Below are 25,241 nucleotides of genomic sequence, written 5' to 3' on the forward strand. Positions count from 1 at the left end.
TGTGTGAAAGGTGTTGGTGAGGGGAAGAGAGAAAATGAGGTGTTGTCAAAGAACACCTGACTTCTGCACCTGCTTCTGCACCTGCCTTTACAAAGTGTTTTTGGACAAGCTTATTTTGCTTGTAGAATTGATGTGTGACATTAGAGATCAGTACTGAAAATGAAAATACTGTCAAGCATATAAAATCCCGTATATACAAGTTTAATAACACTGCAGTGACACAGGCATTGGTGTACTTTCATGGAAATGTGTTCATATTACAGACCTTACCCCTGAGAGTATAATGAAGTGCCCATTTGAAAACGGTCTTGTCATATTTTGGTTGTAGAGACTTGATATCTTACATGCCTTCTTGTGTGTTATACATGGTCTCAGGTTAGATTTTTCTGCAGTCCTATAATTTGAGAGTAAGAATTGTTGATATGCATGGAGTGGAGGAAGATAGGGAAGGGAAAAAAATAGAGTAAAACATTCTTTTCCCTTTAAAAGTGCTATGTGTTCTTACCTTAATGTTTCAGTTAGTTGAGATACATGAGGAAGCACATCATTGTCACAAGTTAATTAAAAATGTTGACAAATAATGGCTAGACTTGTAATGTCTCTGTTTGGAGACAAATTAACAAAACACAGGAAAGCTGGAAAAGAGGAGAGCATCTAGAGAGCATCTACCAATGTCTTTGTAGCTGTCATTGGTAAGGTGAAATCTCAAAACATATAATAAGGTTTTGCATGGTTTTTTTTTTTTCCAGTGTTGATGTTAAACTCGATTACTTTTCCCATATTAGTTCTGAGGTTCATAAAACTGAAATGAAAATGGTTTTGATGGTTAGGAAATATTTCTAAAGACAATTAGTGGACTTCAGGGATAAGAACCACTTTAATGATTGTTCTGTGGGGGAAACAAAAGTATGATTAACTCATGTTTGTATTTATGTTGGAGCTGCTTTTTCTTTCTCTGCATTTCAATGTGGTTAAATGATTTTACTTTTTGCTGTTATGCTTTGTATTTCAAGTTTTAAAATACTTGCTTTTGTCTTGGCAAAGGACTAGTCTGATGGTAGACGTGGCTTTTCTGTACAGTGGAATTCCAGAAGCATCAGAGCCTTGCATTGTATCTTGCAGTAATAATTTAGCATAAACACTGTATTTGCTGTATTTACCTTTATTTTATAATCTGGAATAACATAGTTATAAATTACATGAATTTAGAAGGTAATAATGTCAGTTTGAGTGCAGGAGGAAAAGAGAAACTGTGCTGAATTGATGAAAAATTAAATTACCAACGTGGTAGTGGAACTACATATTGACAAATATATGCCTTTGAAGATGCAACCAAAAATTTGACACCAAGATAATGACTTAAAATTCATGCTGTTTTACATCCTATCGACTCTTTTTGATGTCATTTTAATGTCATTAGGTTACTGCTGGTAACAATTAATTTATAGCCTTGCTCTCATCCTTCTCCACATGCTAATTCTAATCCTGCCTGTCTTGAATAAGAGACTGGTTTCTGTAAGTGAAGGGTTTGTGTGTGTTCAAGCTTTTCAGTGATGACTCAGCAATCAGATATGGTAATTTTAGGGGTTTTTATTGTGTCACCACCCTACAGGCTTCTGTCTCTTAATCAACCAAACAGTAATGATATCCTAACTTTGGATTACTGATGGTGTTAGTAAGCTGTATTGTGACATTCCTGGCAGGTGTTGAGCAAAGCAACCGTAAAAAGCCCAACCAAATAAAAACTCTAAATATCCATTGCAAAATTACATTCAGATTCTTAAAAGTGTTTATATAACATTTACAACTAGTAGTTGTGACTGATTTGCTAAGGAGAGGGGTGGGGGGGTGGGGGGTGGAAAGAAATCAATAGCAGTAACACAAAGACTCAATTGTCTGCATTTATCTATGTGTTAGGGTTTTTTTGCAGATCTGTTTTGGCATTGGAGCCATTATTGATTTTCAACTCCTTCCCAAAGCATTAGTTGATGAAAATACATACTAAGTTCCTGTACAGTAAATTACCACTTCATTAGTTGTGTTGTGTATGGTCAGAGCTGGTCTTGGTTAATTCTTGTCTGCTTTTTATAGAAAGCTGAGCACTGTAATTTGTCATGTAATCAGTTTGATTACACAGAGGGTATATATGTATCAGCTGTTTTTTCTATGTCTGATAAATGTTAGTAAACTGGGACACTGAATTATAAAATTGTAACATTTGAGATCGTGTGCCTTGGACATATGCTGAGGGGAAATATGAACTACAGCACTTTAGGCTCTTAAAAAGATGCAAACCCTGCCATGCAGAAGTATTAGATGAACAGGGATTTGTTATCATTATCTCTCTATCAATATCAGAAACTGACTTTTAATTTATCTTGTGCTTAAAATGTGTATGCTAATTAAGTTATTTGCTAAAGGATTACCAAATCAATTTATAGTAGCTAAATAGCTTTTGCTCCAAGGTATGAAAGAAAACAAACAAACAAAACACCCAGGTGAAGGGCTGGCAACAACATCTGTGAGATTGTGCTATAATTCCTCTTGAATTTAAACCTCTGGAAATAAAAGCATCAGCGTGTGTGTCTGCGTATCTGTGTGTGTATATACATATATGTATATTCCAGCTTGACAGTATGATAAAAATGTGTTAAATGAAGAAAGCATAACTAGGTTATTTAATAGTAAGCTTAAGTCTGTGCATATTAAAATGTAACATTTGAAGTGGAGTTGCAAATTGGATTGAGTTCTTGAAATCAGAAAGGTTGAGTGGAAGACATCTCTAAAAGTCATCTTAATTCAAGCTTTTTCTTCAAAAATGACTCTAGATCAGGTCAGCTGTAGCTTTGCCTAGCTGTGTCTTGAAGAAGTCCAAAGATGGAGGTTATGCAGCCATTCAGCTGAACCTGTTCCTGTGCTGCACTGTGACTTGCCTTAAAAATTAAACAACTTGTAGTATTTAGCTTTTATAACTGAAAGTTATGTATAGCAGGTCCTCGTAGTGCTTAGTAATTACTGCTTAGTAGTTCCGATTAAATTTGCATGGTTTTCTGATGCTATGTCTTATGTTGTTTTGAAAACAGAAACTAGTATGCTTCATATGTTTTGGACTGCTATTGAACCATGAGTTAGTGTTTGGAAAATAACTGCATGACTGTGTTTTTCATGAATGATAATGAATTTAGAGCTCAGTACTGTGACTGTTGCATTAAAGTTGTTTTCTTTTCCATGTGCAGTACTTTGCATATGCTAATATTGAAATCAACCTGACATACTGTATGGTGACAGGGCTTTGGAGATTTTGGAGTCTCTAGAACTACGTGTAATCATCACCAGTTGCCACCTTGCTATCCAGTCTTTAGTCCTAACTTTGGTATGCAGTGCAGACTCATATTCATACCCTTCCCTTCCAGCGTTGTAGTATCTGAAAAAGGAGTCTTCTTTTTTCTTGTACCTTTACAATTCAGTTCCTTTAAGGGCCTTTGGGGAAGGATCTTAACAAAGCTATCCCAATAACAGTTTTTTCACACCCACTCCTCCCTGCCCCCTCCACCCTGCCCCCTGCTCATTTTCTTCATCTTTCAGAGAAATCTAATAGCTGTGGGTGGGACATTTTCTCTCTGCCAGAAGTATTTATTCACCCAAAAGCTCACAGGGTTTGCATGAGCCTACAGATTCTTGTCTCTGTTGTACCTTACATGACTTCTCACAAGGTCTGTGTAACTCCCAGGATTTCATGTGACCGCTCCCTTTAAAAATAATGATATTTTACTTTTTTCTATTATTTTGGTACAGGTGCTGATTTAAAGCATATCAGCAATTTTGTATTTTGGCTGTTGTAGAGCTTTTGGGTGAATACTCGCTTGTCCTGGTGGGTTTTATTGTTATTGCTGTGTTTATTCTTAAGACTTTTTTATATTGTAATATCAGTTTGAGAAAATTGCTTAGTTTTGTATTTCAACAATAACTTTAGTTTGGAAACCTTCCAAATCTCTGCTATAGAGATTTAATTTATTTCTAAATTAAAAAAACTTACATATTATAGCTTTTTCTTTCTTTGTCAGTCTTTTTGCATCTTAGTCATTTATCAGCCTTGTCATCTGTCAAGTTTCTTGCATCTGCTTTGAAGATTCTTTATTATTTGCTTTTATCAAATTAATCCTCCAGAATATTTTTCATCAGTCTTTTGACTTCTTGTTTGTGTAGTTGGTATAATTAAACTCCCTTTCTCCTTTGAAGCATGTCCACTATTTTGGGGAGGAATTTTAAGTATAAAATTCACTACCCCTTAGCCATTTTGCCTAAGCTAGCAATAATTTCTTGGAATAAAATTCAGAATTAAAAACTAGTATGCAGGCACTGAAGCAAAATGGAGTTCTCAGTCTGATTCAGATACTCCTAGTCTTACTTCACCACCATGCATGTAAATGATTTCTGTGCCTGCATTTAGATGTGATTAATGATAACCTCTAGGTTATGGAATTTGGTTGGTTACTTCCAGTAGAGAAGATTACTCAGTGTGTATCCTGTGTTTATGAAGGACTGAAGAAGTAAAAATGCAGTAATGGGTGGGCCAGGCAAAAGTTCCTTCTAGACTGGTGCTAAGCAGATGGTGATTGCAGTCTGCTATTTGGGGTAAATTCTGTTCTTTTTCATCCTTTCAATTCACTTGATTCCCTGCTTCCTAACAAGTGCTTCAGATTTTGACTTCTTCAGTATGAAAAATTTCTTAGATAATTTTTGTATGTAAACCACCTGTCAAAGTATTTATCGGTATCTTTTGCAATTGTTTTAAACTTGAAAATAAATTGGCTGTTTACTTTTGTTTTTATAAGCCTTGAGGAAAGTTATCTTTGCACATACTGACAGTGCTGTTAATGCAATTTAAAAGTATATCACAAATAATACCCTAGAAGTGCAGCTGTGTATTAAAACCTACCACATGCAGATCTGACGACTTAATGTGTAGCTTTTATCCTGTCCTTCAGTGATTTCTTACCCTGTTTACAGATGCCAATAAAAAGAGATGAGCATTATGGCATTCAGTGAAGGCCATCTAATTGGTGCTTTTTGAAAGCTTAAATTCAACAGCTGCACAGCCCTTTCACCAAGTACCCTGCTTAGTTGTTTCTTGTCTATTCAAATGAGGCTTCTTCGCATGCATTTCTCCCTTTTCCTGTTGGTTGCTTGGAGAAGACTGGTGGGTGTCCCAAAACTAGCTTCTAGTACAACTGTGTGATGAGACATTCTCTAATTTCTAGCATTTCTGACTCTTGATCAGGGCTTCACAAGTGATTGTTTTGTGTTCTTCTGTTGGGAACTGAGATTATGAAGGAAGTTGCTTCTGTTTTTGGTTTTGCTTACAGTTCAGATAAAGCATTTGGTGAGAAAAACACATCTGGGAAAGAGCATGCATGGAGTCCAAGAGTTTTGATGGGTGCATTATCAGACAGGAATAATGTGGCTGTAAAGGTGTTACTAAGTTTTATGTTTGGCTCAAGCACAAAGTTTTTCTTAATTTTCCTGTTGTGAAATGCTTGTGAAAGATGTGCTGCCAGTCACGCTGTGGGAGGTAACACTATGAACATCTCACTAATGCAAGTGTTAAAATGTTTTAAAGTGCATGTTCTTTGTGTAACGATTTGATAAAGAGTATGCTGAAAACTTGTTTTTGATACTTGGTTTTTGGAACAGAGTAATTTCGGGGAGGCTGGAGGGAAAAATAAAAAACCCCAACATTGTTCCAGTAATGAAAGAGAGGTGTGTGGGCCTGGGGAGGCGTGAGAAGAATGATGGACTGTCAAGCTAACCTAATAACAGACTAAAACTTCTGTTTGCATGTCAGCCTTATTAAAGAATAGTTCTAATACTATCACTGAATACTCAAGCTTTTGTATAAAAAAAGTCCTTGCCTTTTGGAAATGGATGAGCAGCCAGGTTGGTAAAGCTGACCTAATAAATCATGACATGAATGTAGACTTTGAAACACTTGAAATATAATTGCAGGGAGTGCTGGGGTACCCTCTGCCTTTGATGACCCCTAGCAGAAACCTCCTTAGGACCTACTGATCCCAGGTATAGGGCAGCTTTTGTCTCCTGTATTGTTGCAGGAAAGCAGGAAAACACTGCTAACTAGGGAGAGCAGTTATATCTCTGGTCCTAGTGGGGGGTAAGGAACTGGCTCTGCAGGAAGAACAGAGAGGTTGGGTGTGGAGCAGGAGGTTCTTGAAGGAGCAGTATGGTGAGTGCTTGCATTTGGCCTCACTGTCAGATGCCAGATCAGGATTACTCATGGTGAAACAATTTTTGTATTATTTGGTATCATGTGTTCTTAGGGTTCTAAAGCTCCTAAATTATCCTAAATCCTAAATTAATAGGATTATTAATTATTATTATTAGGATTATTAAATTATTAATCCTAAATTATTAGTCTTTATCCCATTCCTACTGAAAGTTTCAAGTAGAAGAAACCTCTGAAGAAGCTAATGGCTTTGGTTTTCTTTAAAGCACTGCAGGGTTTGGGGGTTTTTTTTTGTTTTTGTTTTTTCCTTAACTGAACATTTGCTTTGCTTTCCATAGGCCATGATTTCACTGACAAAATAGATTTTACTGCTAGATAATTAACTTATGTTTGCTTCCCTACATTTAGAAAAAGCATGAGGTGGCAGGAATGACAAATTCTGCTTTCAGCACGTAATGGAAAAAAAACAGCCCACTTTTAAAAAAAAATATTTTATTTTTTAAGAATACCTTGGCTTTCTGTTACTTTTATTGAAAGTCAGGTATCATAGACATCTGAGAGAGGTTTAGGTTTTAAATTTTCTCAGCTAACTGTGTATAAACTTGAGCTTGGGAACACATATTCTATTAATTCCTTTCTGGGGTTGCAGCTTGATCGGGTTGGACATTGCACTTAAGGACCTGATGTAATTGCAGGAGTGAATAGTTAGGTAGAAGGTTTGCAAGTTTAACTGCCTGGGCAACTAAGGTGCTGTAATGGTTATGCATCAGTTTTTAGAATGTCAGTAATGTTTTCAAGATAGGCATAGGTACCTTTGTCTGTTCATCTAAATGCTTACCTAGTTGCAAGCAGGATATTGAAATTCTGTGTGCTTTCTGGATCTTGCAAATACCATTTTGCTAGCATAATTCCACTTAAACCTTTGAGTTATTAGTAATTATATAATACAGTCTAGAATGCTATTTTAGCTTTTTTGGTTTTGCAACTTTATAGAGAGACATAGGGAAATAGTTTAGGTATAGTTCCCGTAAGGCAATTGAAAAACTGGATTGACTATACTAGAAAGAATGGCTACAGATGTCAAAATCCTGAGGCTGCATGAAGGAATCTTCTAAGTCAGGTTTTATTTGATACTGTCATTAAACACCTGGATGGTGGAGCATAAGGTACTAATCTTAAACACAAGATAAAGCTCCTTAGGAATGTAAAAGTGTTTGAGTGCTCAGGGTTAGAGTTCAAACTGACGCTAACAAATCAAGTAAGTTGTTAGAAGAAGAAAAATACACTTGGATAACAATAATCAGTGATATAAGTACAAGATACAAAGCAAGATACACCAGATGCACGGTATACAGAGCAAGATGTACAAGGTATAGGTCTTTAAATGTGAATGCAAAAGGGAAAGGCATGGTATTTTCTCCACAAATCTGTGGAAAGCGAGGCAACAGAAGGCAGTGCAGTGAGGTTAGATATCAGGAGAAACTTCAGTTTTCTAGGTGTGAGAATATTAGTAGTAAAATTGCCAAGAATGCCACTGAATTTACATTTGTCATTCCTTACAGTTAGGAACAGTTAGCCCTAGTTTTAGCAAGGGTTTTGAATCTTTATAAAATCTTCTCTATTCTTTTTTATCTTTAAGTTCCATTTCATTATGTCTGGTAGTTTGTGTAATACTTCACTATTCTTTAAACAAAAATCTTAGAAGGGAAGAACAGTGTTAGTTGCCTTTCCAGTACTCTTAATGCAAGTTGCAGGGTAGGAAGAAGCCTTCTTTAAATTCTGGTTTTCATATTTAGCATAATAATGTTTTAAAATGTATTTTTTTAAAACAGTATTAATGATGGCTCTTCAATAAAATTTGTAGCATGGCAGTGTAATTCCTTTTTACAACTGAAATTCACCAGAACATTTTAAAACCCTATTTAAGGGAACGCCAAGGTTTTAAAGCAGCTCATACAGGAGATACGATTCTTCTGTTATGGAGCAATACTGGCACCCAGTGGTGGACTTGTACTACTGCGTTCTTCTCAATTGACTTTGCTTTATTTTTAAAATAAATTGTTATTTCTTGTTTTGTGGTGTTACTAAAGAAGAGAAATTTGAAAGCTGTGACTACCACCCCCACCCCCCTTTAAAACCTTATCTTTTGCATAGTGTTATTGAATAGATCAGCTTTCATAGTTAAACAGTTAAACAGGAACATTTGAATTTCTACATGCACATTGAAAATAGCCATGTACAATTTTTATGAAACTTCGACATAGTTTCATGTGGCTGGCACTGAATTACTGTTAACCAAGTTTGTGTTTTCTGCTAGCATTGCAATGATTCTGCAAAGAGTTGTAAATCTGAAATATATAAATTGTATAGAACATGTTTATTAATATTAATTTCTCTTACTTACTTCTTTTGTTAAAGAAAGCTTCTCCTTAATAAAATAATTGTAGAGATGACAGGAGAAAATGACAGTATTTCTAGAGAAACATAATATGGAATAAAAGAGGGACTGAAGATCTGTGTTTGCATGTGAACTGTTAATAACAAATACAGAAAACATGCTTTTCAAGAAAGCTGCTTGGAAATAAATATTATTAAGAAAGTTGTTTGTTTGCTTGGTGCATTTATTCTAGCATAAAGCTCTATTTCAAACCTTTTAAAGTGTTTAATGTGTTTGTACACATGCATGTTTGCAGATAAGTATTTGATGCAGCAGTATAGAGCAGAGAAGCAAAAATTCATCTTCCTTTGATACATCCCATAGATAGGTGGTAATATTGTAGCAGTACAGAAATCTGCCTATTAAGGCCATGTCAGGTTTAATCTGTTCTTGATGAAGTAAAGCTGAAGATAAAATGAGATAAGCAGAGGCACAGCTGAGATTGCTACTACAGATTAATATCCCTTAGCAATGGGAAATACTGAAAAGGAGACTGTACACACCTATGATGTGTAAAAGTGGGTTATTAAATTGTTCTCACACTCGGTATGAAGGAACAGTAGGAAAATATCTCTGCCTTTCACTGATGTATTATGTTTTTCTGAAGATTACAAAGGAAAAATTACCAAAATTTGTTTTTCAAAGAAACCTATTGAGAACATTTTGACAGAAAAATTGCATATTTGGATTCATATGTGAACGGTTCACATACAAAATGCTGATTCATTACTACTGGTTTTGTTTTAATGTTTCACAGGAAGATAAGGTAAGAATCTAGAGGCTTTCTGTGTATTTTTCTGACAAAAGCTATTGCTAGGAAGCTAGAAGTCTCAGGTGAGCGGAGCTAGGGCAGAGGGAGGAATGGATGCTACATATCCCTCAGTTTCAGCAAGCATAATGAGGAAGAGTTGCAATAGAAGCATTTATTTTCATCTATCTTTTGGCCTTTTCTCCCAAGAGAATACTCCACAAACAAATATCTCAAGTATTTGTGGCAGCTCTGTGTCTGTTTGTTGTAAATGGTTTTATTTATTTATTTTTAGATTTATGTTAATTTTGCAAGGCCACAGAATTCCTGTATGGGTCATGCAGCATCACTTGCTGTAATTCTTTTGAAATCAATTGAATTGTCTGCATTACTTCAATTTATAACTTTTGAGATGTGGAAGAGAGAAGTCCAGCTCATATTTTTTGTCTTGGAAAGTAAAAGTATTTGCACTGAACGTTGCTCTGGTTACCAGTCCTCAGAGAAAATTTCAGTGCGGTTTTGTATGTGTGTGCATTCAGGTTCTTCTCTGGTGTTTTGGTTTTTTTTTTCCCATGCTTTTTTAAAAAAAATTTTATTTCCTTTAAGATAGAAGCATCTCTTCAGGATGCTTGAAATTTTTGTGGATAAGGTCAAATATTAAGCTGCCAGTTGAAGCACTTGTCTACTTTAAAGACTTTAAGGTTTATATTCCAGGGTAGTAGAATATGTTAAGGAAATAATTCTAATTTGTTTGTAAAATATTTATAAAACGTATTTAAAAGTATTTAAAAAAGTATAAAAAATATTTATAAAAAGTATTTTACAAGTTATTTCTTATTGCTGTCAGTGTAAAAAGGTGTCAGTTGTCATCTACTGGTGACAAGGGTAGTGGTTTTAAACTGAAAGAGGGTAGCTTTAGACCAGATAGAAGAAAGAAATTGTTTTCAGATAGGTTTTAAAACACTGGAACAAGTTGCCCGTAGAGATACTAGATGCCCCATCTCTGGAAACATTCGGTATCAGGTTTGACAGGGCTCTGAGCAAGCTGATGTAGTTGAAGTGCTTCCTGCTTATTGTAGAGGTGTTGGGCTAGGTGGCCTTTAAAGATCCCTTCTGAGCCAAAGTATTCTATGATTGTGTGAAATTTGTTGATTGTGGCAGCAGGATATCTGTGCCAGATTATTCCCTGTACCCCCATGCCTTTTAAAGAAAAGGTGGGGACATCTTGGGCTGGAGGGATGGAGAGCAAGAATGAGAGTTTGTATGGCACTGCTGGGTATCTCTTGGGGATTGTAGCTCATGAGCTGCTTCCAGCAATGGGGTGGTTCATGGGTGGTTTAGGATTGCTTCCTATCCCTTGGAAATAAGAAACACGTTGGATTACTGTAATAGGATCGTGTCGAAGCTCACCTTTCATTATCTAAGGTTGTGATGGGTCATGGCATTTTACAAAATGTGCAGAACAGTAGATATTGTGGGGTATTCATTAATATAATAGACACGCTGTGCTGTAGGGCAGTTCTCTCTGACCTTAGGGGAGGGTTTTTTCCCTCTTTGGTTTGGTTCAGGGTCAGATTTTTTTCCCTTCATCTAATAACAGAGAACAAGATGATTGAATGGTCTTATGCTCTGAAGGTCCTACTATCAGCATATCTCATAACCTTATTAAGAGCAGGTAGAAAAGGGCTCTCTTTAGAACCTGGGAAAAGGATTTCTGGCTTTATGATCTGTATTCTGGAGGGAAGATTATGCCAGTTGACGAGTTAAATTTGCCTATTGTAACTCCTTTTTCTTACTTAAGAGATGTAGATGTATGTTTTTCAGTATAAATTTATTTATTTTCAAGCAAATAATTTTAAATTACATTTTTCTGTAAGGTTGTAAAGAAAATCTAAACATGTATTTGGAGTATTTGGGCCCCTAATACATGAGGCATGTATACATGTGCATGAGAACTACTAGGGCAAAATAAAAAGATTACTTGATACATACTATTTCCAAGCTCCAACTGAAGGAGAGATCTGATGTACAGTGTTTTCTGGTTGTGGTTTGTGCTCTGACCAATTCATGACAATTTCTACTGAAATCAACACTCTAATGTCCTGTTGCACAGAGGCAACAGCTGACACATTGGAAAGATAGTTGCTGATTTTATTTTTTTTTTCTTGAAAGTAGTTTTGATTGTAAGAATTGTTCTTATGAATGTAAGTAGTTTATGCTTTCATGTAATAAATATCAAAGCAATCAACCCAGAACTTCCCAGAACCAACCCAGTGCTCCCACTTTGATGTTCATTAATTTTATGGTTTTGAAGACTATTTTAATATTCAAATCAATCTTCTCCGAAAAGCTTTGGTGTTTGCTTAAATCAAACTAACAGATGTCCATGGTGACATTTTGTGACTGATGTCTCTGTTATCTTGGCAGAGATTTCAGTCAGGTGGGCAATGTTTCTGCTAACTGCTGTGTTTAAAATTAGCATGTAAAAAATGCATAGCCTTTTCCAGTGAGTTTCTCTTTATCCTTCTGTCTCAAAAAGCTTCCAAAGTAATAAGACAAACTAAACAAAAGTTATATATAAATGTATATACAACAGGTTTTCAACTGAAAATTTTGACTAAAGCACAGAGTGGTTTTAACAGCTGTGATTCAGTCTTCACTTGGTAGTGAGAAAGTAAATCATGACTCAGCAGTGGATTTTGTGATGGTAAAATTAGACAATTTAATCCTATGAAGAGAAAATATAACTCTAGGTCAGATTCTTGTTTATAAGTTCTCTAAAAATATATTTCTTTGGTGGAAAAACAGTAGTGGTTATATCTCAATACTAGGCTTAGAAGCATCATAAGGGAAGTGCTGTCCTGCTAACTTCAGCAGAATTAAAGAATGAGTTAATTTATGTTAGGAGCAGAAGAGGAGGAATCTTTCCATGACTTGCCTGACAGTCTAAAACTCAGGTTATGGCTTTTGTAGTCCCCCCAACTCCTGATTTTGAATTTATGTTCCGTTTTAAGCTGAAGGTAACAAAAGAAGGTAACACTTGTAGAGTTTATAGTACTGCTATTTCTAGGAGGAAGACTACTGGTGTAATAAAAAACACAGTTGAAGCCTTAAGAGTGCAATAGAGCCTGTAGGACATACCTGTACAAGTTTCTTCTGGAGCAGAGTGGGTGTTGTTCTGCTTTACCTTCTGACTCCAGCTGACAGGATCCATCCGCTCATTGATAGTTACACGAATCTTCAGAGGTTACACTTAGAGTCACTCAGCTGGGAAATTTTGCATCCTCGTAGAAACTTGCAAATCTTACCATCTTATCCTCCTCCAGGGTCTGCCTTTTATATGAAAAAATAGGATTGTTTCTTTTTATGTTTTTATGTAGGTTTTGTTTTTCCCATTGAGTGCATCTGGGGTTTAAGTTGTTTTGGTTTTGTTTCGTCATTCATTGATCTGGAAACACTGTCAGGGCTGGAGAAGGTGATGGTAGTGTTACCTAGGCTAGAATCAAAAAGACCTATCAAGTGTACTTTCCTTCAGATGTTTTTCTTTTTACACTGTGGGTGTCATTTTAATTAAAAAGAAGTATATCTTTAAGGACTTAGGAATATTTAATTTTAGAATCCTAAATTTATGCTAAGCTTTCTTTCTTAACTCATTCTTCTGTTCCTTGGGAAATGGTGATTTCTTGGTAGGTAGTTATTGAAATATTTGGTCAAGTACTGTGTTTCAGACTGAGTATCTACCAAATATAAATTACTTAGTGATTGCTGTGTTGTATTTAAATGAAATGTAGAGCTGCTCAGAGAAGGCAGATTGCCAGGTAGATTGCTTTGCTGGAAAACAATTGTGGTTACATCTCAATACATTACAAAAAATTGGAACCAGGGCTTCAAATAGGAAATACTAGGCAAAATGAATAACTGTCAAAATTGCTTATGTTGAAATTATAATTTTTTTAAGTGTTTTTGGAGGCAAGAAAAGGTCAACCCTTTTGAACTGATTGGATGAATCTACTTTAAACTTCCTTGGTTTTCAGATGAGTGAATTATTGTATGCTTGCAAAATTCTGGCAGAAAGGTACTGATTCTGGTCTGCCATCATGAAGGCCACAAATGTTGTTTCCAAATGTGATTGTGGGAGGAGGCTTTTATTCTTATTTCATCTTTTTAATCTTATTTGACAATTCATACACTGTAATGCAGTTGGGCTTTTACTAGTTGTCTTGTAGCCCAGCAAACAGGAGTATATTTTATAGGTGAGTGGTGTTAACTGGCCCAGCCCATGAGGGTTTTACCACACAGTCTTGCATTTTGGAAACAGATGTGATTGTGTTTTCTGTTTTGTGTAGCATGGGTTTTGGTTGGTTGGTTTTGTTTTGGTTTGGTTTTTTTTTTCCTTGCAAGTGCATGAGGGAGAATATGCCATTTCAAAGATTTTCAAACCAGGTTCTTATAACTTGGGGTGGATGGAAGAAGGTGAACATGAGGAAGGTAATGTTACCTTTATCATAAATAGGGTGATGTCTGTTGTTTTGGAAGTAGGGCTCTTTTTCTGTGTGGTGGTTTTTGTTTTGTGTTTTTTTGTTTATTTTTGTTTTTTTGTATTTTGGTATTTAATTTTTTTTTTTGTTGTTTAGAAATTATGGGAGAAGAAATCTGTTACTCATCTCATATTAGTGTAAGGAAACTGATAATATGAAGTAATTTGCCAAGTATTTTTAAATTCCACCAGCAAGAAATATACAATCTAAATATGCCAATATTCTATATAGAAAAAAATGTTTGCTTCATAGATACATCATCTGATGCTCTGTTTTTTTGTTTGTTGTTTTTTTTTTTTCTTTACCAGGTATCTTTCAGATGAAGGAATTGAAGCTTGCATAAGTTCTTCTGAAAAAGTCAATACAAATGACATTATCCTAGTTGCCCTTAATGTAAGTTATGATTGTGAAAACTTTTTTTTTCTGACAAATCATGATAAAAATGACATCTCACCTGTAAAAAATCTGACATCTCACCTGTAGATTTGTGTAGCTAAGTGTACCTTTGTGTGATTTATGTAAAGGACAGAGTACCTACCTCTCTCCTTGTGTGTATGAATGCTGAGCTTTATTTGGAAATGATACCTATTCCAGACTATGAAACTTGGGGTAGAAAAATGAACGTAACTTACATTAGGAAAATATTTTTATGTTTATGAAATGAAATCTAAAGCCAAAGTACAAGCAGTAAGAAAATCAGAAGTGCTGTGTACTGACACGGATATGAAATAGTAGTACAAAATATTAGTTGGTTGGGAAGAATAAAACACGTTAACTTAGTTTGACTCCTTACAGTATATTCAAACTAAATGTGATGTGTTTGTATTTATGATTTTTTATTTACTATAGAAATCTAGATTGGTAGTCATTATTTCTGCTAACAAATAGATACAAAAATATACAAGATAGAGAAATTACTTGGAAGCAATAAACCTTAATACTTTCAAGGACTCAAGAAAAGTGTGCAGGTCAATTCCTGTTTTTCAGAACTCTAGTATATGCATTGTTAGTAAACATCAGTAAGTCTGCTCCTTTTCCGTAGCAATGAAATGAGAACAGCTACTTAATCCATATCTTTGTTACTTTTATTTGTAATTTACCTGTATAACAGGATAAATAACAAGGGAGAGTTTTAAACTTCTCAGTCATCCATAGTCAGAAGATTTAACACTTCTGCACTTCACATGATATTGTAAACGAGAACTGTTAGGGATATTTTGTCCATCTTAGGCACTTAAACACTGTTGGTTTAAGATGATACTCTGATAAGAGTATCCTTTCTGTACCTTTTATTTATTCTTTGAGGCGTGTGTCCAGTCACTCATGTATGTGTGCACCAATTCATGTAATGAGTTTGAAAAGAAGGCAAAATTTTAATACAAAAATCTGTGCAAAGAATGTAATGCAAAGCACGGAGAAGGTAAGCATTTGGTTTTTCAACTGTGAATGCATTACTTCTTTAAAAAAAATAAATACAGTACTTGCGAATTGCTGGTCATTACCATAATTTAATTATATACTGGAACAAGTGCTGATGTGATCATTTGTGTGTGCATGTGTTGTATTTGTTTGATAGATAATAAAAGTAAAATAAACCACAAAGCACTCCAAAGCCAGTTTAAATTGGCTATCAATATTTTTGTCATTAAGTTAGTTGCTTTCATGCCCATAAAATGTTACCCTGTTGGTTAAATAGGGAATAACAGTATGGCTTGAACAATAATAAAATAGTGAACGTATATTCCAGCTTAAAAATTCAAAAATACTTTGCTTGACTACTGGAGACAGCATTTCAGGTAGAAGAAATCAAGAAGTCATCCACCCTTTTGTGTATGTATGAATTGCTTAAATAAGTATGAAATAGACATAAATGTACTTTGCATAAGATCTTGCAGGAAATTTTAAAAGTTGTGTCCCCTGCATGCTGTTGTGAATGCAAAGCACATTGCTGGAAACTTAACAATTTTAAGGATATGAAACATAGGAACAGTTTATAGGAGCCTGTGTACTATTGAGAGATAAATAACTGACAGCTGACAATCAGGGCCTCAAGTGGATGCAGATTGAAAACTGAATGTGCTTTCTTATCACTATCTGTGGCTGTCTGGTGCAACTGAGTGTGGGTTGAGTGTTTATCCACTCTAGATATTCAGAGTAAATAGGCTAAGAGAGCATCCCTTCAATTAGTTTTCTGTTTGTAAGGTGCTAATGTTTCTCACTGAAAAAAACAGTTGTTTACAATGCTTTAGATACTAAAATACAGTGCTGCTCCATTCTAGATTAGAATGCTGGAACAGTAGTCCATTGACATATATTAATGGCAAGTTAATGTACCAGTTCTACTACTGATTACACTTAGTCTGTCTTCTTTTGGAAGTGTTTATGACCATAATAAATAATGAGGGTTTTCAGCTTCTGTATAGTAATCTGCAACAGTGTGTTCTATTAAAACAACAGGCTTATTTCAAGCCATGAAGTTTAGAAAGCATAAGTGTTCTAGGCTGCATCGTTGTGCTTTATTTTTCTAACACATGTAAATACACTGAGACCCTAATGTGTAAAGCTTAATTAGTTTTTATTTTCTGTTTTCACATACTGCACCTTTTAGCCATCCAGTCCAAACCTTTTGCCACACGTTACCATGACTGATATGCTTGTCCAAAAAATGTTAGGTGAGGAAAGAGTTTTTGTGGAGATTGATTCCTTTGTATGAATTCTTGAGGTTAATGTTGTCGCTGGCCATGTTGCACAGTTGATGAATAATGTGATGCAACTGTTTACTTCACTTGCATAAGAAGTAATCAGACACTTAAGATAGAAAGCATTTAATGGAAGAACAGTGTAAGCTTTGCTCTAGATATAACTGCAAAAATCATTCCAGCCTTTTATGAAGGACTTGTGCATGTAGAAACACACAAATGAATGAGAATTCCTTTATTCCTTTATTTAAGTGCCAGATGAAGAGGGAAAAGGAAGTTTACCTCTATTAAATGTCAGCTATGTCCAATAATTAAGCATTATTTAGTCTTTCCCTTTTATCTAGTAAAAGTATTTTAATAATTTTTGAAAAATGCTTAGAGCAAGACTATAACTTAAAAAGCAAATTATTTCCTTTATAAATTCTTTTAGTTGAATTTTTTAATCATATGCAGTTAGAGAGGCTGTGTTTTTATTGTATAGTAACAGTTGTTATAGAAGGAATACTCTTCTATTTTATATTACCTTGTTTTTTTTTTTAATAGGATACATTAGGTTAATATTATCTTGGCTTTTTTTTCTATTAATTTCAGACAGATTTAAGAACGATTGGCAAGAAGTTCCTCCCCAGTGACATCAATGGCGGAAAGGTGGAAAAGGTAGACAATGTTTTTACTTCACTTTTTCTGTTCTGTGATTTATCCATTGTGACAGTCTTCTACACTGCATTAATCTGGCTTTGTCATTATTTCACATATGAGGGAACCCAAGATTTGATTACATTAAGGATAAATGTACAATTATATTAATTCGCCCACCAGGCTTCATAAAGACAGGACTCTTATTTCTCAACTTTGAAATGCTTTTAAAAAGGGGAACAGTCTTAGCAACTTCATTTATTACTGAAGTCATTTAACCTATTTAATTGTGACATGGTATCAGAAGTTCATTTTCCTCTATTCTTGCAAGTACAACAAAGCAGGTTAGAATAAAGCAAAGCAGCTCTATGATTATGGTTCATGGTGACACAGTTTGACATTGTATTACTTACATACCTGATTATAACTACTTTATGTAAATTTCCTGTGACAGTGTATCCCATAGGTTATGTGGGTAAACCATGTTATACTCTCTAACTCTGTATGTGCTACAGGTCAGTGCTGTACTCAAAACTGGGCTGCCCTAGATTTTTAACATATATTGTATGTTTAGATAGAAATTAAATTTAATTCCTTCAGTACACGTGTCCTCTTTTCTTCCTTAGGTGCAGTTAAGAGAGTGGATAAATGAAGGAATTTCAGTCCAAACCTAGTAGTAGTTCTCAGCTCAAATTGTTACCCCACAAATATTGACAGTCTATATCACTGATGTGAAAGTTCTAGGGAAGCATTTCACTGTTGTTGAAATTCAAATAATGATAAAGCAAGGTGGGTTTGTTTTGATAAAACAAGATTGAGAAAGGTTGTTAAGAGCTGTTTTGATTTGGTTTTTTCTGCTGATGCTATTGTCTAGATGGATTGGTGAGTACTGTTAACACTGGCTTATACAGGAACAGCAGCAGCAGCAGGAACATAATTGCCAGATATGAAGAGCCCACTTGAGAGACACTATTTCAGCATCATAATTTTTAGCTAGGCAGCCGCCTATATATGCAACATACTACTTATTAAACTAACATCTGAGGAAAATTTTTTTTTAAAAGTTGTAGGTGGTTTTTTTTTTTTTCCATTCAGGTGATATTTTATGAAACTAATGTTTACTTGTTTAGGTTTCTGGATAAGATGCTGTTCAAGATACTTCCATACTTAAAAAAATTTTTAGAACTTAAAAGAATTTAATTTAGCTGTTTCTTATACCTATGATCTTAGTATTTTTCTTTGTCTTCAGTATCCTGGTTTTGAAATACAAAAAACAAGCAAAATAATGGCTTTTTGTGGCATCTTTTTTTTCAGTGTTAATTTTCCTGTTGCTTGATTGGGGTATCACTGAATTTTGCATTTCAGATCATTGAATATTCACAATGTTCAAATATATTTGACTAAATCTAAGTCTTCATAGCATTAAGGTTGTTTGTGTGGTAGTGCTTGCATAATTTAGTTTTGTTGTTGAAGCATGATTTCCATCCAAAATGACTTTAATAGTACTGTTCTTTCAGAGTTTTTTGCATTATGGTAGGATTTATTTAATTATTCAGCTTTCATCACTTGGGAGTATACTTAGTAACTTGTCCATTTTTTTTACAGAGAATGTTTTCTGAATTTCTGTTGTTAGAATATAGTCCGAGTCATCAATTAAAGGTGAAAGTGTCATTGATTTCCTGAAAACTTTGGACGTTATTTATAAGAGTCTACTTTCTTGCTTTAAAATGTTTTCTTCTGGTTTAGCTATTTAAGTCACAAATACATTTATGTGTTGTAAAACTGGACACTAAGAAAATTAAAAGGTGAAAAAGCTGAGAAAAACCTACAAAAATTTTTAAGGACCCCTATTAAGCCTGCTGCTCTCCCCTCAGTGTATGTTCTGCTTTGTGCTACTCTGAGTGTGTTTTTTTGTGTTTGAAGGTTCTCATTTTTTTTGTTACTGGCAGTACAAAATAATATATATGTAGGAGCCTCAATTAAAAATAAAGAACTATTACTGAATCGAGCTTAATAAATTTCTCCATGGGATTTTTGGAAATGGAGGACTAGGTAATTGGACTGATTGCTGCAGGAATTCTCTCCAGTCCAAACTTCCTTTTTGAAAGTTTTTTTGATTCATGGTACTTCTGCTTCCTGGATTGTCAAATGGTTGAGAGAGATCAGTGCTTTTGGGTTCTTTCTGGTATTAATAGTTAAAAATACAGAGGAAAAGAGGGTTTTTTCCTCTTGGGTAGAGACTCCTGAGAACAGCAGCAAGAATTTTCAGAAGTTGGAGAAGAAAGGCAGGACAGAAGAAAACTATGGACCCTAATGGTCTTAAAGACAAATGATTGTTTGAAAAATGTTGTTTGTTAAATGCCTGGGGACTTGCATACTTCTATCAGCAGTAGTAAGGAGACAGGATTTTTGTCATGTGAACTTGTAGAAAAATACAGTTTTTTCGTACTTTGATCAACTCTCTTTTTTTTTTTACATCTTAAAAAAATTATTCTAAAAGAAAATAAAGCAAGTGCATGCAAGCCATTTGCTGGAGGAAAATAATCTTCCAGGTTTTAGAAAGAAGTCATGATTGAACAAAAGAAGACTGTTTGAGAATGACTTTTGTTTATAGTTAGGCCAGACTATTAGATAGTGTACTGAATTTTTGCTTGATTAACTGTGATGTTTCCTTTTTTTTTTTTTTTTGAGTAACAGAAAGCAAATCTGACTTCTTAAGAGTGCTGCTATTTAGCTTGCAATGTATAAAAATATTTTATATCAAAGAACTATGTGTCCATAATGGAGAATATTGCTTTATGTAAATAGGCGATATGGCTGGGGCAAATGACTTCTTAATATAGTTTCTAAGTAGGGAGTAGTCATCTGTGGTTCAGAAATGCTTCTGGAAACAACAGAAATTACATACTACTGTTGTTCCTCATCCAAAACCAGGAGTCGTATTATTTATCTGTATCTTGAGAACATATGGTGTTTCCATATGTTTCCATTTCACTTAATTTCAATTAATTTCAATTAGAAAATTCACTTAGTGTTTCCATTTCACTTAGAAAATAGTTTTATATTCTAGTATTAGTGTAACAGGCAAATACTTGTACAAAAGCTGGCATAGAGTGAAACATCATGGTTATTTGACCATTGCAAAGGATAATGAACTTTATGAATTAACACATAAAAATGTTTCATTCACTCATATCTGTGCTTTACATGACTTAAAAAATAAAATATCAATATTACCAGCATTAACCACAAGATGGCCACATTTGCATAGGATTTTAAGAAGCCAAACCTTTCCATTTCCATCTGGATGGCTGTACACTATAAATACACAAAAGATTTTAAGGGAAATGAAAGCCAAAGGAGAGTATAAAGTTATAAGGTATAATTTAGTAATGATGTGACAGTTAAGGCATAACTGGTTTTCTTTTGAGTATTTATGTTCCATCATAATGGAAACATTTATTCCAGAAGGTGCATCTGGAAAGGATTTAATTTTTGAGCTCAGAGATGCTTTCTGAGTATTGACAGATTGATAGTAAGCAGTCAGAATGTAAGTTGCCAGCAATTCTAATTACTGTTAAAGTTACTCATACTCTTCCCAGTTTCTGTCTCACTATTCTAATAAAATTAACTGTGCTTTCTTGCCTTTTAATGTCTCTTTGATTTTGATTTCCTACAGCTTTTTAAGGGATGGTCAGATTTGCTCTTCTGGTTACAACTAATCTGTGTTTAAAAAAATTCCTGCAGTCTCAAGTTGCTCATGTTTACCTTTCAATGAGGGTGATGTTGCATCAGATCTTTTGATGCAACTGCATTTGAAACCGCATATGTCAAAACTTATCCTACATATCTTTAGTTGTTTTTTTGTTTTTCTCCAATTGAGATGATGTCAGCAAAGCTCTATGTGCAGTAATGTTGACAGATTGAACTGAGTTGTAGTCTCTTTAGACATTCTTATTTGGCAGCCTTAGGCAGGTTCTGGGCATTGAGCTCTTCACCTTGATCAGTATTTTGTGTTCTTAGCTCCTTGTGACTATGTCAGGAGTTCTTGAAAAGGCATAATTACTTCCATATTTTTGAGAATAAACATACAATATTAGATGTAATAAACTAAATATTTGTGAAAGGCAGACTAGTTGTTTTTTTAAGAGCAGTTTGAGTGTGTCAGAGCAATTCAGGAAGATAGTGCAATAACAAGCTTGAAAAGAATAGAATATAGCCTAGTTGCTGTATTGCCAAACTTAGTGAGTATCATTAGCCAGCTGTTAGGCACTGTTTGCAATTTTATTTCTGTAATTTAGGGATCTGAAGAGATTAATTTATTCAAATGCTGTGTTCTACCTTGATCATATTAGTGAGTATGCATCTAGATATTTGATTGCATTAGTTTGGTCTGGAGCATCTCCTCTCATTCTAAGAATGGCAATACTGGTTTAATTCCTGCTTGTGAGCAATAATGTCTTAAATGGCATGTATCAGGGCAGATGTAATCACTGTTTGAAGAGCACTCATGCAAAATAGTTTTACAGATTTACAGGATTTCCTGGAAAGGCTATTGATTTGTTGTAGATAGATACAGTGATTCCAGCTGTTGATCAGTTATTTCCCTTCATTGTGTGTCTGTAGTTAATATTTCAGATTTTTTTTCTGGACACTATGCGATGTAAGCATTTGGATGGTTTTCTTCATGTTTGAACAGCCTATAAGCTAATTACAGATGAGTAAATGATGTTTTAATGAACTATGTGTGGGCTATGTCCAGAAAGACCTGATCATATCCCATCATATGAGAGCGTGGATATTTGTTTACTTTGTGCTTTTCTGTTTGTTTGTTTGTGTTTGTTTTCCTTCATAATAGTTGTGTGTTCTTGAATAAGCTTGGATAGGTGTTGTGAATAACAAGGAAGAAGTGAAGTAAGATATGTCTCAATGAGGTTTTTATTAAACTTTCATTTGTACTCATTCCTGTGTGCTGTCTTAAATGTCAGATTCTGACTTACCCAGTAGTTTTCCCATGCATCAATGTAAAACATACAGTATGAATATTATACATTATATAGTACAAGATATTAAATTTTTCACCTTGAAAAAGTGAAGACATTTTGATTATGTTCTGTACTCTTAACTTATTTGTATTGTTTAGTCTTTAATACCTGACAGCTGTTTATACAACTACAGCACATAAAATGCAATTTGGTTTTCTACTTGGTTGTTTTTTAGCTTTTTGTTTGTTTTGTTTTGTTTGTTTGTTTTAATTGAAGTGTTCTAAACCTCTCTTCATAACATTCCATGTATCATTTAATTCCAGGTATTATTACAGTTTTGTTGAACTGTGATCCCTTTTTTTCAAAGAGTAAGAGGTGGTAGAAGCATTAAAAGAAAGAACTTGCTTTAATCATAAACCAAGCATATTGACCATCTTTAGAAAAAAATTAAATTGATCTAGCTGGTATTTTGAAAGGTTTTATCTTTCTTCCCCTTCCTGGGGGCAGGAGGAGCCCTGGGTATGTTGAAATTGTCTGACATACTCAACACTAGTGTATGAAGTGTTCAGTGTATTAATAGGAACTGAACTGAGAGCTGTGGTTTTATAATAGAAAATTACTTGCAACCTTAACAGTGCGAGTATAACCAGTCCAGCTACTTAGGATACTTGATATTTTTTCTGAAAAATTTTGTTGGATTAAAAAAAATTGTCCAACCCTTTTGTATATAACATTCATCACCTGAGAGCTGATTTGGTTTTTAAGTATTTATTCTAATATTTATTCCTGTGTTGGTTCTCACAATGGCAATTTACAGTAGTGCACACAAGAAGTGCTGGCACTGGACTTCTGGATTCACCTGGCATCCCAGGACTGTTGTCTTTGTTCTGCAGGAAGAGTGACCTTTTTCTTTTCCTATCACTATGTGTTTGTTTTATGGGATGAGAGGGGAAATGAGCTGAACTGGGAGACATGGGTACTCTGAAGTTGCAGTTATGTACATGAAAAAAATCATGATGTTAATGTGTGTATTTGCGAAAACTACAGACTTCAAGTCCTCTTTTACACCTGTTTTATTGGAAGTGGCATGTACTTTTCTTTATTAAAGAAGTAGACTCTTGTCCAAGCTCGACAAATGTGTAGCTCTGCTTTATTGCAGTCTATGTTTGACACTGTTGGTTTATGACAAGCATAGATTTTTGTTGAAGAAACCCATTGGTTGTGGTTCATTCACTACTACAGAGAATTCTTCTGTATCAAAAAATGCTGAAATTTTGTTTTTGTGGCTTCTTTGTTGTAGTTAACTAACAAAGTAGGGAACTTGTTTTCACTCTATACATTAGGTGATCCAGTTTTGCTTCTATTGAAATAAAGGGAAAAAAGCCTTCCATTTGCATGAAAAACAGAGTTGGTCTTTTATATTTAGAGATACAAAGTTTAGTCAGCATTTGTTAAAAATACTGTTGTTCTTATTTATGCTCTTCAAACATTCATTACTGAAAAAAACCCACCAACATACAAGAAAAGCCTCAAGTGTTAGTAAATTTCAGACTTTTTCATCCTTTGTGAAATTCTCCATCCCAAATACTGTGCTTTCCCTGATTTGATGAAGTAATAAGCAATGCAGGTGCCTAAAAATTTAAATTTAGTTGAAAATGTCAAGAATACGGAACTTATGTATAAATTTAAATGTATGTTACTATCTGTTGTCTTGAGATAACAAAACCATTAAGAAGTGAACTCCAGAGGAGGCTGCTTTTGCTCCTTTTGTTGACTCTTCTTAGTGCAATTTCATGCTTTGTTGATAGTCCTAAAATATTTTGGCTTCTCTTTTTTTCTCATAATAAATAAAATTCCTGTTTCCTTGTCTTCTAATTTATGTAGTTTTACTGCTTCTATTTTTTAATTTATTTGTTTCTCTTTTCTTTATATTTATCTCATGGTTATCTGCTTTCATTTTGTGTTGTTCTGGGCTACCTATTTATTTTCTCAAAGGGAGGAAGCTGATGAAATGTTCACTATTTCATATCTTACTGCTCTCCTCTTAGGTGCTAGACATCTGTAGAGCAGCAACAGATTATTCATGTTTATTTCTCAGAGACCAGAATTAGTGTGTACTCAACTAAAATTGAAATTTGAAATTGCAGACAACACCAAGTTGAGAGAGAGTGTCATGAGACCATGCAATACAGCATATGAAATTGTATCTGGACTTCATAGTATGTTGGGAAATAATAATACTTGTGTGTGTTTATTTGCCTCCCCAGTTCTTTTCATTCACTGTCCATAATGTGTTTCACAGAGCTGCATGAAACATCACAGCTGTTTCTCTGAAAAAGCCATTTTTTATCATGGTTTAGAACACACAGTACACGAGTGACAGAAATTGGACATGACTGTCTGATCAAATTATACTTTCCTTTACCTAGGGGCATATGTTAGTGTGTGTAGGTGTTACAGTGTGGTTGCTTCCTGGTGTTAATGGTTTTGTCTTTTCTGTTTTGCATTTATAGCTGGAAGGGCCATGTGTTCTTCAGATACAGAAAATCCGGAATGTTGCTGCACCAAAGGACAACGAAGAATCTCAGGCTGCTCCCAGAATGTTACGTTTACAGATGACTGATGGACACACAAACTGCACAGCTATAGAATACAGTAGCATGTCAAAAATAAGGTGAGAAACTTTCTTTTCAAGATTTTCAAGGTCTTTTCAACTCTGATATTTTAAAATCCTTAAAATAGTGGTATATAAGATCAGGGAGACCTTACAGCCATCTTCAAGTATCTGAAGGGGGCTGCAGGAAAGCTGGGGAGGGACTTTTAACAAGAGCATGTAGTGATAGGGCAAGGGGTAGTGATTTTAAACTGAAAGAGAGTAGATTTAGCGTAGACTGTAGGAAGAAATCCTGTCCTGTGAGGGTGGTTAGACAGAAGAAGAGATTGCCCAGGGAAGTTGT

At 34.7% G+C, this 25,241-nt stretch overlaps 1 protein-coding gene across 2 annotated transcripts in view; it reads left to right on the forward strand.

Annotated features, from left to right (window-relative positions):
- Positions 1-25,241, forward strand: part of TDRD3 (tudor domain containing 3) — a 97,304-nt gene that overhangs the window by 25,301 nt on the left and 46,762 nt on the right. The window contains exons 2-4 of one of the 2 annotated variants that reach the window (XM_071740529.1): positions 14,273-14,357; positions 17,255-17,320; positions 24,798-24,958. In XM_071740529.1, coding sequence (XP_071596630.1) covers positions 14,273-14,357; positions 17,255-17,320; positions 24,798-24,958 — 312 coding nt within the window. The remainder of the gene's footprint in view (positions 1-14,272; positions 14,358-17,254; positions 17,321-24,797; positions 24,959-25,241) is intronic. The other variant, XM_071740539.1, reaches the window with a different exon arrangement.

The sequence above is a fragment of the Heliangelus exortis genome, chromosome 1 (assembly GCF_036169615.1).
Source record: "Heliangelus exortis chromosome 1, bHelExo1.hap1, whole genome shotgun sequence".
NCBI lineage: Eukaryota > Metazoa > Chordata > Aves > Apodiformes > Trochilidae > Heliangelus > Heliangelus exortis.